This window comes from Poecilia reticulata, linkage group LG16 (assembly GCF_000633615.1).
Source record: "Poecilia reticulata strain Guanapo linkage group LG16, Guppy_female_1.0+MT, whole genome shotgun sequence".
Lineage (NCBI taxonomy): Eukaryota > Metazoa > Chordata > Actinopteri > Cyprinodontiformes > Poeciliidae > Poecilia > Poecilia reticulata.
Genome location: NC_024346.1, coordinates 28,363,660 through 28,378,950, shown reverse-complemented (window position 1 = coordinate 28,378,950; position 15,291 = coordinate 28,363,660). Strand labels below are relative to the sequence as shown.

The following is a 15,291-nucleotide window of genomic DNA, read 5'->3' as shown; positions in this document are numbered from 1 at the left end:
TATAATGTGTCAGTATCTATAAAAGTACAGGAGATGTGAATACTGTCGAACATGAATGCCATGTGAACTTGATTTATTTATTTATTTTTAATCTGCAGTGAATGCAGAAGACGGCGTGAATCTGAGCCCAAACCCAGTAAACGATCCTCTGGCTGCCTGAGCAGAAAGCTCTGATAATCTGCTGCAGGATGATCTCATGTCACTTTTCGCTGCACGCCTTGCCTTTCCGACGCCACAGTTTTCCACGCTCGTCAAAATTCACTTTGCTGCAAAAAAACGTGGAAAAAATAAAAAGAAATAAATAAAAAAGAAAGTGACATCTATGTTAGCGTGTGGCAGAAATAAAAACGATAACAGCGGCTTTCCTCCAAATCCAGCAGAAACACAACTTTCCCTCAGTCAGCAATGCTGGGACTTTTCAGGAGATGCCATTGCTGCCTCGTTGGGTTTTTTTTTCTGCTCCCTCTGATTACTCCTCTCATCTTATGTAAATCCTCTTAAGTCACATGTTATTGTTTATTGCGGCTGTGAAGGTTAGGTGTTTCTAAGCCCGGTGCGCGCGCTTATCTTGCCGCCGCATGCGTCTTTGTCTCCCTCCAATGTGTCTTGTTTCGGTAATGCGCTAATGGATGAGCGGAAGTTGCCTGGACTGATGCGCCGCAGACAACAAATCTACTGCAGTTAAAATATTAATCTCTCCCGGTGGCTAGCAAGGCTTCATGAAAGAGAGGCGTCTGCACGCTCCAGAGGGATCGCGGTATTATTAGAGCCTCGCTGTTTCTCTTTATCGACAGATATTGACAACAGACAGTCAAACAAGCAAGCAAGCAGACTGAATCATTTATTGGAATATGAAGTAATATTTGTATTACTGCTATTGCAGCAGGAATCTGTTGAGTTAGAATAAGATGCTGATTGATTTTCATGTCAGGGTTAATTATGAATAATAAAGATTTTTAATGCGGATACGTTCTGAACCTGTCCCGTCTCCAGACATTTCTGGACCCATTACGCCTTTTACGAAAACAGAGAAAAAATAAAAAGTCTTAACAGTGTTAAAAGTATTTTTTTTAATTCTTGCCTTCTTTTTTAATTGCCTGTAACATAAAGTAGAGGTGATGTCACACTGTGTGTGAGGGAGCAGTCCCTGCAAAACACGAGACAATGAGTTTCTTCTGCCTGTCAGCAGCTGCAGTCGTTTTTTTTTCATCTTTATTTTGATAATATTTGCTTTGTCTTTTTTCAGTAATTAAACACAATTAAACAAGCTGAATATTTTAGTGTGAAATATTCCACAAATAAGCCTTAAAACTTTACCAGGTAAGAGGTCAAATAAAAGTACGTTCAATGGCTCTACTGTGTAAGATTGTTTGTTTTTTTGCTGCTAGATGCAACAGCAGTGTTGACAACGGCTGCTTGAGGTCACACACACACACGCACACAGAGGAACTCAACCTCCAGAGGGGTTGAATTGGAAAAGTTAATTATTAGACCCCTAATGACCCACCATTGTACTTTCTAATTTCAGTAGTTCCCCAGACGTCCTGACACCAACCAGGTAATGACTGTTTTATAGTTTGCTGAGGAACAATGTGAAATAATAATCAAGTTCTTTTTTTCTGCTTTAGATGCATTACAAACAGTTTGTGTTCCTAGTCAAGTTGTTTTCACCATTTCACATTGACTGGTGGTATGATAGTTGATGAATTTCAGGAAACCAAAAGTTGGACACAGCCTGATGAGCGTTGGATAATATTTTAGAGTAAAATGACGTTTGATTGATTAATCAACAAACACAAGGACAGAGAGCTGATCCTGAAACAGGTGGACTAAAAACAAATCCTGGTTACTGGTTTACAGCGGTACAACTTTGGAGTTTGGAATAGGAGAGGAATGCTGGCCTCGTTCTCACCTTGTCATAACATCCTGTCTTTAATAAGTTTCTTATAAAAGTCAAACCAGGCTGAGGAGGAACAGACCGACTCAATGCATGTCCAGAACTATGCTAAAGAGATTAATGCTTAGATAAAGTGATACGGACACATTTTAAAAAATACATTTTAAGAAGAATTTTAGAAATTCAGAAAGGAGACGAACTGCATTAGGTCAATGAATATATAGATATGCATCATGCAAAAGTGATTAAAATACATTGACTTATGGAAAGATTAACAGATCTAAGGAAGTTAAAGAAAATACATCACTTTTGTTGCATTAGACAGGTGAACTTTCACCTTATGCACACAAACAGAACAGAGCAGAGTTCAGTTTGCACAAACCCTGTCCCTGCTGCTCATTGCAAACAGTGAGCAGCAACAACAGCAGCAGCAACAGCAGCAGCAGCAGCAGCAGCACCTGGCCGCCTGCAGCAGGAATGGCAGAACCCGGCAAGATCCTGATCAAAGGGGGGAAAGTTGTAAATGAGGACTGTTCCGTCATCAGTGACGTTTACATCGAAAATGGGAAAATATTGGAAGTTGGGCCGAACCTGCAAATCCCAGCCGGAGTGCGGGTGATTAATGCCACAGACAAGCTGGTGATCCCGGGTGGGATAGACACGCACACACACATGGAGCTGGCATTCATGGGGACCAAGGCTGTGGACGATTTCCACATCGGGACCAAGGTGCAGTATTGGATCATTATTACACACAACCAGAGAAATAAAGATGGGCATGCAACGCCCCAAAAAACTCAGCTCCTCCTTATAACTACAATATGTAACTTTTATTAAAAAAACTTTTATAATTAGTTTTTTTTTACATTTGTTCAAACTATCATTATGTTGTGACAGTATATGAAACAAGTAATCAGAATTTAAAAAAATAAATAAAGCTTGCCTTACCCTTTATGGTCTTGCTGCACCAATACACAGCTCTGTCAGGAACAACCAATCAGAGCCCGGAGGAGGGTCTTAGTGCCGTCAATCCCTCTCATGTATATGCTGCTGACCATTTTCCCCTCCATCTGTGCTATGCAACAACTAGTTTACCACTGTGGCGTCTGCTATAAATGCTAAGGCCAGCTAGCATGGCTACCAGCAACAGAGGATTAACAGTTTTCCTGGAAGGGTGAGTTGTTTGTCTCCCATTAGCATATTGGGCAGCATGCACATGATGTCGCCAAGACCTGGACTGCTGCTTTTCTTCAGACAGTAATAGTACTGCTGGGAGGAAGTGGAGGAGCTCGATCTTTTCACAGATTACTCATATTATATTGTCACAATGACAGTTTAATCATCATTTTAGTTACAATTTAAAAAAGTTGGAAGTAGCTAGCTTAGAAACCGCCCCATGCCTTCACTCTCCTGATGAGTTTGTTGATTTAATCAAATCAACAAACTCCCTGAATTTGTGCTACATGATTTATTCCACTATATAATAAACAGGGTTTTCTCTTACACTGGTGCAGACTTAAAAGCATACAAAAGTCTTGATGTTAACCAGTTTTGTTCGTACATGGAAGGCTACATGATGTTGGGGCGTTTTCTCCATGGTTACTAATGATTAGATGCGTACCTTTTCTATAATGCAACATTTGATTGGATCTTACCAAGCTCACTTATGAAATATATGAACGTTAATCTTCTTAACCTGTAAAAAAGGTTTTACTTCAAATCAGCAAAGAGTTTGTTAGTCTGATTAATGGCTGCTATCCTCTTCTTTCCTCAAGGAAATGTTTACGTTGGAATAAGTTTGGTTTCCATCCTTGTCTGTGCAGCCGACCACGGAAACACCATGCGACTATTTTTACAGTAAAATCAACTAAATAAAAGCGATAATAGGCTACCAACTGTCTGTTTGTGGACGAGCTTTACAGGCGTTAACACGCACATAGGTTGTTTTAAAGTCTCTCATTGTGGAATGGACCACGCTCTAAGGAATGTGATGTGACATACAAAGGGTCAGATTGTTTCTTTTCCAGTATCAGATCCTCGGCAGAACAAAGTGAAGGGATCAGATATTTTGTGACCGATGCATCTCCTGAGTGTAGCTACTCTTGTTCACTAACTTCCTCCTCTGTGGTAACGTTTGCCTCCCCTCAGGCCGCTCTGGCCGGAGGGACCACAATGATCTTGGACTTCGTCATCCCCCAAAAGGGGAAGTCTCTCCTGGAGGCCTACGATGCTTGGCGTAGGACAGCCGATGCCAAAGTTTGCTGTGACTACTCTCTGCATGTCGCAGTCACGTGGTGGAGCGATGAGGTGAAGGCACAGACTCCTGCTGATGCATTACTTTTTGTCAAACGAGGCAAAACTCCAAATGTCCTGCTGTTTTCTCTGAGCTGTTGCATTTCTTTTAAATAAAATGCAGGTCAAGACAGAGATGGAAACTCTGGCCAAAGAAAAAGGAGTGAACTCCTTCAAGATGTTCATGGCCTATAAGGATGTGTTTATGCTTCAGGACTCTGAGCTATACGCCGCCTTCGCCCAATGTAAAGAGATTGGAGCTATAGCCCAAGTGCATGCTGAAAATGGGGATTTGATCGCAGAGGTTTGTATCATTTTTAAAAACTTGCCATTTGTTCCAAGAAGTTATAGTATTTTCCTGTTCCAATTATTTTTATAGGGGATTTTTGTCCAATCTTAAAATGCAGTTTCTCGTAAAATAAAAAACAGTGTTTTCACTCTTACTTCCACTATGTTAGACTCCATAATAAAAATCTTTCCCATAACAATATGAACTTAAACACTAGAGCTGATTTTACATGAGGCTCATCACTCCATCACTGACTTCTGAAAGTGATTCGAGTGCAAGGACAACAATACGGCTGTGTGTTAGGGTCAATGTAGATGGAAACATTTTTTAAAAAGGAGTTCATTTCTGCCAAAAAAATCCCTGAAATTTTCTAGGAAAAAAAAAAAAAAGAAGAGAGAAATTCCCTAGTTAGAAAAGTCAAAAGTTTGACCAGTTTTTGATTTTTCAAACGCAAAAATTTCTTTGTATATTTTTAGGACATTTCTGAAATTAATCTAAATATTTCTGCGTTTACTCCTTTTTTTTTTCCTCCATCTACAACGGTCCTAATACATCCAACGTCATACATGCAAGGCCAGATGTAGCTGTGAGTTAATGTTTGACCGTAATGGTTTCAACTGTAGAGAAAACTAGGCAAGAAACTATAGTGGAAAATTTAGCTAAATTTACAAAAGTCTGATTTCTGCATAGCATTGAATCTTCTGCGTGAAAGGATACACAAACAATAAAAGCACCCAGAAAAACAGCTAAATAAAAATTATCCAAGTTATTTTTTGTGGGTCGTTAAGACATTTCAACTGCCTTTATTCTAACTTTATCACTTTGAGAGAAAACTGATTTGCATCAGAACCAGAACCTGCGTCTTGTTGAAGAGATCTGAACAGGGTCGTTTGGATCCTGTTTTTTTACCAAATCACCACTAGGGGGAAGCAAATGCTAGAGAAGCTGCCTGCATAACGGTGAAGAGGAAATGCATTTTTACTGCCGAGCAGAATTTTGATGAGCTTTTATGATCAATAGTTTTTTGGAATTCGGATTTTAAATCCAAAATTATTATTCATGCTATACTTTGCATAATGAAAAAAAAAAATAAAGTGCCAGTTACTTTGATTTCTCCACAAACAACAACTTCAATGTGTTTAATTAGAATTTAATCTGACAGATAAAAAACACAAAGTTGTTGTGAATCAGAAGGAAAATGGTTGCAGTTTTATCAAGACTTCAAATTACACTCAACTTGGATTCAATCACTAATTTGGTGACTTTTGGTTGCATTGGGTTTGTGTATTTGGGATATCAGAGTTACTGGAGCCAAACACAAACAAAAATGTAAAATTATGCATCATTTTCTTCCACTTTACAATTATGCTCTACGTTGTGTTGATCTGTCACATAAAATCCTAACAATGAACATAAAGGTTTGTGGTTGGACATAGTATAAGCCAAAGCTCTTGCGTTATAAACACTTTCAGAAGGCCCTGCTTTTCTTTTGCCCTTCATCCTGCCTTTATTGTGTCTGTTCTATGCTGGGACCCCACAGGGGGCCAAGAAGATGCTGTCCATGGGAATCAGGGGGCCTGAAGGTCATGAACTCTGCCGGCCAGAGGAGGTGGAGGCCGAGGCCACGCAGCGAGCGATCACCATCGCCCACGCTGTCAACTGCCCGCTCTACGTGGTTCATGTCATGAGCAAATCTGCTGCCAAGGTGGTGGCTGATGCACGCAGGGACGGTGAGTGGGGGCTACTGCCACCAGGGGCGTGTCTAGACTAGGCAGGGGCCGCAAACCATAGACATGTTGCATGTTGTTTGCATTCAGAAATTTTGCAGATGCGAACAACAATTCGCATCTGTGTCGGCTACGCTACACACAAACTTGCTACCATAGCAACTGACTAACGGCATCAAAATTCATCTCTAAAAAACATGCAAACTTTTCAAACTTAGAGGAGAACACTCCTTTACAGCATCATGTTTTCAGGCTTCATGTTTATTTTGTTATTAATAAGTGATCTTCTGAACACAGTGGTGGTTAATTAGCTAATTTAAACGCCAGCTCTACTGATGTGAGAGTTGATATGTTTGTCACCTTAATTTCTTTGTTTTTTTAGCTGCACCGAAACAAATTCTGCAGCACATCTACATGTTAAGGTTGTCAAAGTCAAGCTAGCATAAGTGAACTACTTCTCTCTCCCTCGCTATTGTAGTTAACATTAGGTCTGTTTGTCACAGTGGTCTAGGACACCAATTTGTCTAGTCATGAAAACTTTATTTTTTCAAATATTTTTAGTCACTGTATACAACAATTTTTAGTGCGTTTATACTAACACTATTCAACTTATCAGCCTAAAGTGAAAACTATTGAACCATTATATGCTACAGTTACCCCCTTTTCTCCTTTTTGAAGAGTTTTTTTTAAATTTGTGTAGTAGTCTAAGCCTGCTTTTTCTAATTTAACACAATATACATAAACCTGCCAATGGGACTAGTGATGGAAATTAGCCACTTGGCTATAATCTCATGTATTTTTATGTGAATGTTAATTAACATGCAATGTCCTGTTTTAAAATAATAAACTTGGGAGAGAAAAAAAATCAACGCTAAAACAAAATATTTATGTAAAACAACAAAAGGAGCATTTCTGTCATCCACTGACATGGAGTGTGGACAAAATGCTAATCTGTGTACGATATGATATGAACAAACTGACTCACAGCTCTAGCTGGGGTGGAGATCTGATCATAATCCAATCCACAGATCTGATGATGACAAAGAGCTCAAATAGAAAATGTGAATAAACGATGTTCTGTTGTAATTGAAATGTGTCTTTTTTTATTTGTTGACTGTTTTAAAGGCCGTGTGGTGTTCGGTGAGCCAATTGCAGCTGGTTTAGGCACTGATGGGACCCACTACTGGCACAAAGACTGGGCCCATGCTGCTGGTTTTGTCATGGGTCCTCCTCTTAGACCTGATCCCAGCACCCCGGCGTACCTCATGGACCTCTTGGCCAAGTAGGTCAACATGAAGACAAAATGTGCCAAGCAATTTAGCTTGTAGCATATAGGTGCATCTTAAAGAAATTACAATGTAATGCATGAGTGAAACTCATGCATTACATAAATGCTGCATCATTGTGGCATGTGGCATGGAGGCGATTAGCTTGTTGTTCTGCTGAGATGTAATCGAAGTCCAGGAACTAGATTTCCAAATGAAATGCAAATTTCACTTTCATGTATAAAGCTCACATTGAACCACCAACCAATAGCTCCATTTTTTTCTCCTTAATCCAGGTAAGACACTTGCAGCCCAAATATAGGATTCATCTGTGCTTAGTGGCTCTTCTGAAGACTGCAGCAAACTGTCCCAGGCTGAAAAAAGATAATGGAGCTCCAACTTTAAAAAAAAGTTGAGTTAATTCGATTATATATAACAAATCAAGTCTGACAAAGATACTTTATTTACATTTGTTTAACATGACAATTTATAAACATAATATATTTACTTGGATAAACTTGATTTGGTTACTTGGAACAAATTTACTCATTGTTTTAGTTGGATTGCCCATTTTCTTTTTTCAGTGCATTGAAGGAGTTTGAAGTCAACTAGCTGATTAGGGTGCGATACCAAGACTTATATTTAACTTTTTCACAATATAAAAATTTTAAGAGAACTTCAGGTGGTCATTCCCTGCAAACTGTAATGATCAGGATTATGAGAAATAAAAACTTGTAATATATCACCATATGTAATCTATATAAATTGAGTTTCACTTTCTAAAGGTATGGAATTCTTTCACAATATCTACATTTTTTACTTTTTAATTTTTAAGTCATACCTCTAGAATTTAGCAGATTTAAAATATGAAAGTTCTTATTTTATAATTTTGTGTTTAGTGATGATTTGAGTGTGACGGGAACGGACAACTGCACCTTTTCTGTGTGCCAGAAGGCCCTGGGCAAAGACGACTTCACCAAGATCCCGAACGGAGTGAATGGAGTGGAAGACAGGATGTCTGTCATCTGGGAGAAAGGAGTGGTAGGTCTGCATCAAACATCTGCTCTGTGTGAGACACTAAACAGCTCGGAGACAAAACAATAAACAGATTTAAGCAAATGTGAAAAAAATTCAAGTGGCATGTACATGCTTTCAAGAACACTGTCCTTGTTTAGGAGCAGCCAGTGCAGAATGACAGTCTGTGTTACTCTCCATTGTCCACTGGTGTGTCAGAATAAGAGCTATGTATGTAATATATACACTATGCAACTATGTATTTAAAATGCAACTCCAACATGGTGAAGTGACAGGGAAAAAAAAGGAACTCTAATCTCAAAATGTACATAGTCACAACCTAATCTCTGTGTGTGGCTTTGTATTTGATACACTGTAAGGAATATTTTACCTAACATATTATGTTGTGCCGTTTTTGGGCTAACGTAAATTGAGTTCAGGTTAGGTTGGTGTTAGTCCATAGAAATTGATAAATGATGAATGGAAGCAAATACAAAATCCCTGTGAAGATGGATAGATACTGTGTGTGTGTGTGTGTGTGTGTGTGTGTGTGTGTGTGTGTGCACACGTGCGTGCATGCGTGTGTACTTTCATATATTGCATATTGGGAACCACCGACATATTGAGGTCATTTGTGGAAGTGAGGACATTTTCTGGGTCCTCACTAGTTTTGCAGTTCTACCGTCTTCTGCTTGTTAAGTTTAGAGGTACAGTGTGAATTAAGTTTTGGGTAAGGTTAGGGTTAGCAATAGACTAGTAATGACTAGGAAAAATGTTCTTTAGGCATAAATGCAGTTTGTAAAATAAATGTAAGTCAATGCAAAGTACTAATAGGGGTAGAAATGCAAACTTGTGTGCGTGTGTGTATTCTTTGCATACAGTAATGTTAAAAGCACATTTCTGTTTTTTTTCTGTCTTGCAATCAGAAAATGTAATAGTCACAAAGCAGCAGATTTGCTGCAGAGTTGCTGACGCTGCGTTCTCCTGCTGTTGCTGTGGGGAGTGTTTTCAGCCAGGCTAGAAAGATTTACTACGAGCAACAGTGCTTACAAATCACAAATTATAGATGATATTTTGGCAAGAGAGGGCTGCCGCTTGCAAAGTTAAGTGCTGACCTATTGTGTGCTAAATCCATATATTGTCGTCATTCGCCGTGGGTCCCTCACGTTCTTCCCCCTGTCCTTCCACGCCTTTAGCACAGCGGCAAAATGGACGAGAATCGATTCGTGGCCGTCACGAGCAGCAACGCAGCAAAAATCTTCAACTTCTACCCGCAGAAAGGTCGCATCGCCAAAAACTCAGACGCTGACGTGGTGGTGTGGGACCCCAACCTGACGAGGTGAGGAGCCCCACGCTCAGGAAACCTTCAAAACCCAAGGTTCTCATGCGTTACAGCTGAAATATTCCAACACTTCTGTCAGCGGTGAAGTGCACACAGTGCTGCTTGGAACACCAGGGAGTTTTAAAAGCGTGACTTCAACGTGTCGGAATAAATAAGATAACAATTCAGGATTGTAACACTCGAAAGCATGCACTTTAAAGATAGAGTGCTTTTTTTTAGTTGCCCCCTATCTTTCGTGTTGTGCCACCTTAACACATGCTAAGCTGATTACGCATGTGCATCATCCAGAAGTCTGGATGTCATCGTTTATCTTCAGCTGCATATGAATGCAGAAGAAAATTTACATCTGAATCCGGCTGAATGTTGGAATGGTTCATTTGTAGGGGGGATGCAGTGTTTGTTTTTTTTTTCTTTTTTAGGAAATTATGTTTTCAACAGAAGCATTTTAATACTGTTACATAAGTCAGATATGCAGTTCATCAGTGGGATGATGCCCTGGGGGGGAACTGTGAGCATCTAAAAGTGACAAATATTTCATGTGGGCGCTCCAACAGTCATACAGCATGGAATGCAGTATTCAGATTATTTTCAGAAACCAGCTTAGAATGTCACAATGCTGCGTTTAAAAAAAGAAAGAAAAACAAATGAAGTGATTCTATTATTGCACCCTGATTCCAGATTTAAAACCAACAGTAGCTGTTTTGTGGAGCAATTGCAAAATATCCAGACACAGAGGGCCAGGAAGCATTCCAGTGGCATATATGTAGTGTCAGACTTATATAACGAGAGGCTGTGCTTTGCTCCGTTTGTTGTTGGATCTTAATTGAGCCCACTGGGGTTATCTCTACACTGCAAAAACACAAGCTCTTACCAAGTAGTTTTGGTCTAGTTTCTAGTGAAGAGATCATAGTTGATTTGAAGTATGACAAAACTAACTTACAGCAAGAAATGGGAGCTCTTCTTAAGTCCTTAAAGGGGTAGCAGTATTACACACTTTCAGGGCATTTTATAGCACAACTGTTACTTCAGTATTATAAAAATACACTGTATAACTTAAAAGAAATTTTACTTTGTATTACCTTGAAATTGGGCTTCTGTCTCTTTAAAATCTCCTGCTCCTTTTGAAACTCCGCCATCAGAAACATATCACAACATGGCTCCTCTACTAACATTTCAACTTTTTATTAGTGTTGCACTGAGAAGTAGCTCCTATAATGAGCTCAGTAGATGCACAGTTCCATCAGGTGTTTGCTAATTGCTGCTGACTAGTCTGAAGGAGCTGAGTGGGGGAGTAGGTGGGAGGAGTGCTCTGTGAAGTGAAAGCTTGTAAGCTTGGAAACTACAGTTCAGAGGAGGAGCTTCGCCAAGCAGGCGGAGCTAGATCCACCCTGTTTTGACGAGCTGAATGGTTACCATGGGAGATTAAAGGATTTCTAAATACACATGAAAAAAAATCCAGGCATCACTCCAGGTATGTTTTTGAAGAGAGAATAATATAACATTATGTAAAGCTCAACCCATTTCAAATAGTACCTCCCCTTTAATACTGATGAAAATGTACTAGTTATAAGTAAAATGATCTGCCTGGGGAGCAAGACATTTTCTCTACATTACACAAGTTAAAATGTCTTGTTCCACTGAGATCATTTCTCTCAGAACTAGTACTTTTCCAGCAATATTAAGGGACCATTATTAAAACAAGCTCCTATTATCTTGCTGAAAAGTTACTTGTAAATTAGTACTCTTGAAATACGATACAACTAATATTTGCACTAGAAACTAGACCAAAATTGCTTGGTAAGATTTTGTTTTTACAGTGTAATAGCTTACTGTACGTAAACTGGAATAAAAGGCATCACGCCTCTGATGTGCTGTAAACGAATGCACTGGTTACATTTGGAAACAGGTGTGACCCTTTAAGGATCCCCGGTAGTCAAACCAAAGAGCTAAACTGTTTATCTTCTCTCGGTTCCACTCTCTCCTTCCAGTCGTAGCTTGTGTGGCGATGTCATAACGCGTTCCAACCACGAGCTCGCCTCGTGTTCAACCTCCGTGGCCATGAAGTCATCAGTGAAACGCCATAATTAATTGCCCCCAGCGCAAGCGTCGCCTCAACAACATCCGGTGGGACCGGGCGCCGCAAACGGTTGCGTAACTGATGCTCGCTCGAGTCGCCTCGTTTCTCATAATTGAGCTGCTTGAGTAATGAGGACACATCTTGTTTTTGTCAGCGCACACAACGGTGGCCGTGTTGCACGGCTCTGGGTATCAATGAGAACTTTGGAGGCGCGTGAAAGGCAGAGGGTGGGTGGAGGGAAACGACATATTTAAAGAAGAGACCGAGTCAGACTCGTGTTACTCTACCATGCCGATCTGGTCTTTCAACTGGATGCGATTTATTTGTAGGGCAGCATCAGTCTGCGTACGGCGAAGTGCGTTTATTGCTGAGAGATATTCTCCAGCATCTGGAAGACGAACTAATGGGCTTCAAAATACGTTCAGCTACAACTCCAGAGCCAACTGGATCCTTTAATCAAAATACGTACGATCTTTACAAGTCAAGACAAAACTAACTTATAATATGGAGTTCATGAATATTTTTTACAAATTACTGTAATTTAAAAAAAAAAAAAGAAGAAAAAAATAACTTCCTTGAGCAATACCGGATTACAGTATCGATGCGTCAGTGTGGTCTGTGGTGAAGACGTGTTTGGATTTCAAACTGAATCACACTTCTAGATAATCCTCTGGCTGTTAGGAGATGATGGATGTGTTGCTTGTGTTTCCTCAGGCCGTGTTAAAAGCTTGGCAAGGCGCTGCCATCAGTGTGCTGCAACCGTCGGGCAGCTTTGCTTAGACTGTTAGTGTTTGACACTTCCTGTCTAAATAGCATCCACGTCTAATCCAGAATGTAAATCTTCACCCAGAACATTTAAATTGTAAGGCTGGTGGCTCAGGTTTTACTACTGCAGCTTATAGGGGGCGGGGGGGACAACAACCTGCATTCAATTAAAATAATTTCAGTGACACTTATTTTAAAAGGGAAGTTAGAAGATCTATTAAGTCATTATCTAAGATTCTTTAAAAAGATACAATTTAGTCCAAAAGGAATCATAAGTCACACAGATTTATGTGTAATCTAATCTTTTATTGTTATCAACACATTTCTTCTAACTGGAAATAATATTAACCTTTCCAAGTAGCCCAGTCAGAGTCCACTTCTTGTTTCTGAAGGAGAATTATGGGAAATACAAAATTAGGGCGATGGCAACCCATGATGGTCATCATCAACCCATTGTGATACCACAGCAAACATGCCAAAAGATGAAATGGTTTGATTGAAATAATTCCGTTGAAGATTTTTCCATTTATTGTTGAATATAATGTATATGGAAATTTACAAATCTGCCCAGGGTTTGAATATTTTTGGGTTTAAATGTAGGAAGGAAGTCCTGTAGTGGACTGTCTCGAAGCGGATCTGAAGAAAACTTTGTGGTGCTAGAATCCTGAATACTTTTCAGTCCAGACATACAATCAAATTAACAAACAAACTTAGTTTATATGGAGATATTGTATGTTTTTAATGGTCCAGAACTAAATCTGACAGAAAATCTGTGGGATCTCCTGTAAAAACTTCAAAATATAATTTATAAATATAAAGATGTGGGTTGAAAGAAGATCAGCTAAAATTGTATTACACAACTATGGGATCACCCATATGATATTACTAAGAAAGAAATGCAGTGGTTGTGGAAAATAAATCCACTTATATTGTAAAGAAGTTCACGAGTTCTGATTTTGCATAAATTATTATGTTTTTACTTTTTTATGTAATGGCTGCATTTTTTAATTTGCTTTGGTAAAAAATGAAAAATACTCATTCCATATTTTTATGCAACTCATACCACACTCAATATCCAGATTCACATTTTAGCATTGTGATGTGAAAATACTCCAGTAGGCTTTGAACTGATGGGACAGTTATGTATTAAGAAACAAATACATGTTGAAATGCTTTTAACTGATAGAAAGAGGCTTCGGCTATGCTGTCTGTAAGAGAAAAAAAAAAAGTCATGAACGTTAAACCTTAGTGATTGCTGTCTGACTCAGTCAGTCTCACTGAAGATCTTTCCTCAGTCAGCTGCGGCCAATTACTGAAAAGTTCTGATGTTTGGGACTCTGCAGGAGGATATCAGCCAAGACCCACCACCAAGCTGTGGACTACAACATCTTTGAGGGCATGGAGTGCCACGGCGTCCCCATAGTCACCATCTCCAGAGGGAAAGTGGTTTATGAGGACGGGCAGCTCCACGTCTCACTGGGTCAGGGCAAGTTCATTCACAGAGGACCGTTCTCCGAGTTCGTTTACAAAAGAATCAGGCAGAGAGACCAGGTGAGTCAATGTACGCATCGATTTCAATGCAGCACAGCGTACGGTTAAATATATACCTCAACATCCAAATAATTCATCAGTCACTGCCTGCTTACTACATCCTGCTGAAAGTTTGATTTGGGTAATCTAAAACTTCTCTGCACCAGTTATTCCCACATAATTTTATTTAGCTGTCACTAGCTGCGTTCCCTTTAAAAACAAAAAAAAAACTATTCAGCTAATGTCGAAAAAATAACATTTTGCAATTGCAGAGTTTCCGTTAAATAAGAAACACATTTAAAAATCACACGTGAATAAGTTTGCTAGTGTGATAATCATCCTCCAACTACTGATTGTCGTCATCCAGTCCAGTTGTTGATCACATGACTTGTGTGATGCGAAAAAAGTGTTGCCGTTGCAAGTGGCGACCAAACAGACCTCACTTCCTCCTAACGCCAAAACACTTTATCAAAAAACTAGGTTTCTGAAATGTCAAACTGTGTTATTTTATGGTCAATAGAAACACAGCTACTGGCGGATTCACCGAGCTGCACAACAGAGACTTAACCTTTCTTTTGGCTTTGTGTGTCGCCTGCAGGTGGGCAGACCTGCAGCTGTGATCAGAAAGCCCTATGAAGGCAAAGTCATCTCTGTTTGAACTGACCGAGAACATGAAAGTCTTTCTGGAGGTCCAGCTGTGTCCCTGCAGTATGACCAAGATGCTATCAAAGCAGTAAACAAGGGACGTTTCTTATAGATATGACAGTTTTAGACGTTTAAAGTTAATCTATTGCAGTAATAGTGGAGGATTTGCTCAACACCTCGTTCAGCTTTCTGCTGGAAGATAAAACTGTGGTACGTTTCTTCAGCTGTGTCAGGCTTTCAGGACGGATCTGCTCAACGGGCTGGTCAGTAGAACCCACTAAATGTTTTTAGCTTTCATGTTTATGTTATGCAGTCATGTAAAATATTTCAAAGTGATAAGTTTTAGCATCATTTCATGTTTATAAAAGGCTTGGAAAACAAATTGTACCATTCATACCCTCCATATCGTGGTAGTTGTGCAATAAAACTGCATCTAGATGTGAACTTG

At 39.5% G+C, this 15,291-nt stretch overlaps 1 protein-coding gene across 1 annotated transcript; it reads left to right on the top strand.

The window, feature by feature from the left end:
• The first annotated feature begins 1,987 nt into the window (after positions 1 to 1,987).
• Positions 1,988 to 15,291, top strand: dpys (dihydropyrimidinase). Its single transcript, XM_008431813.2, has 9 exons — positions 1,988 to 2,626; positions 4,046 to 4,204; positions 4,314 to 4,493; positions 6,019 to 6,208; positions 7,331 to 7,487; positions 8,370 to 8,511; positions 9,681 to 9,823; positions 14,012 to 14,219; positions 14,797 to 15,291. The coding sequence occupies exons 1-9, from the start codon at positions 2,375 to 2,377 to the stop codon at positions 14,854 to 14,856; spliced, it is 1,491 nt and encodes a 496-aa protein (XP_008430035.1). The 5' UTR covers positions 1,988 to 2,374; the 3' UTR covers positions 14,857 to 15,291.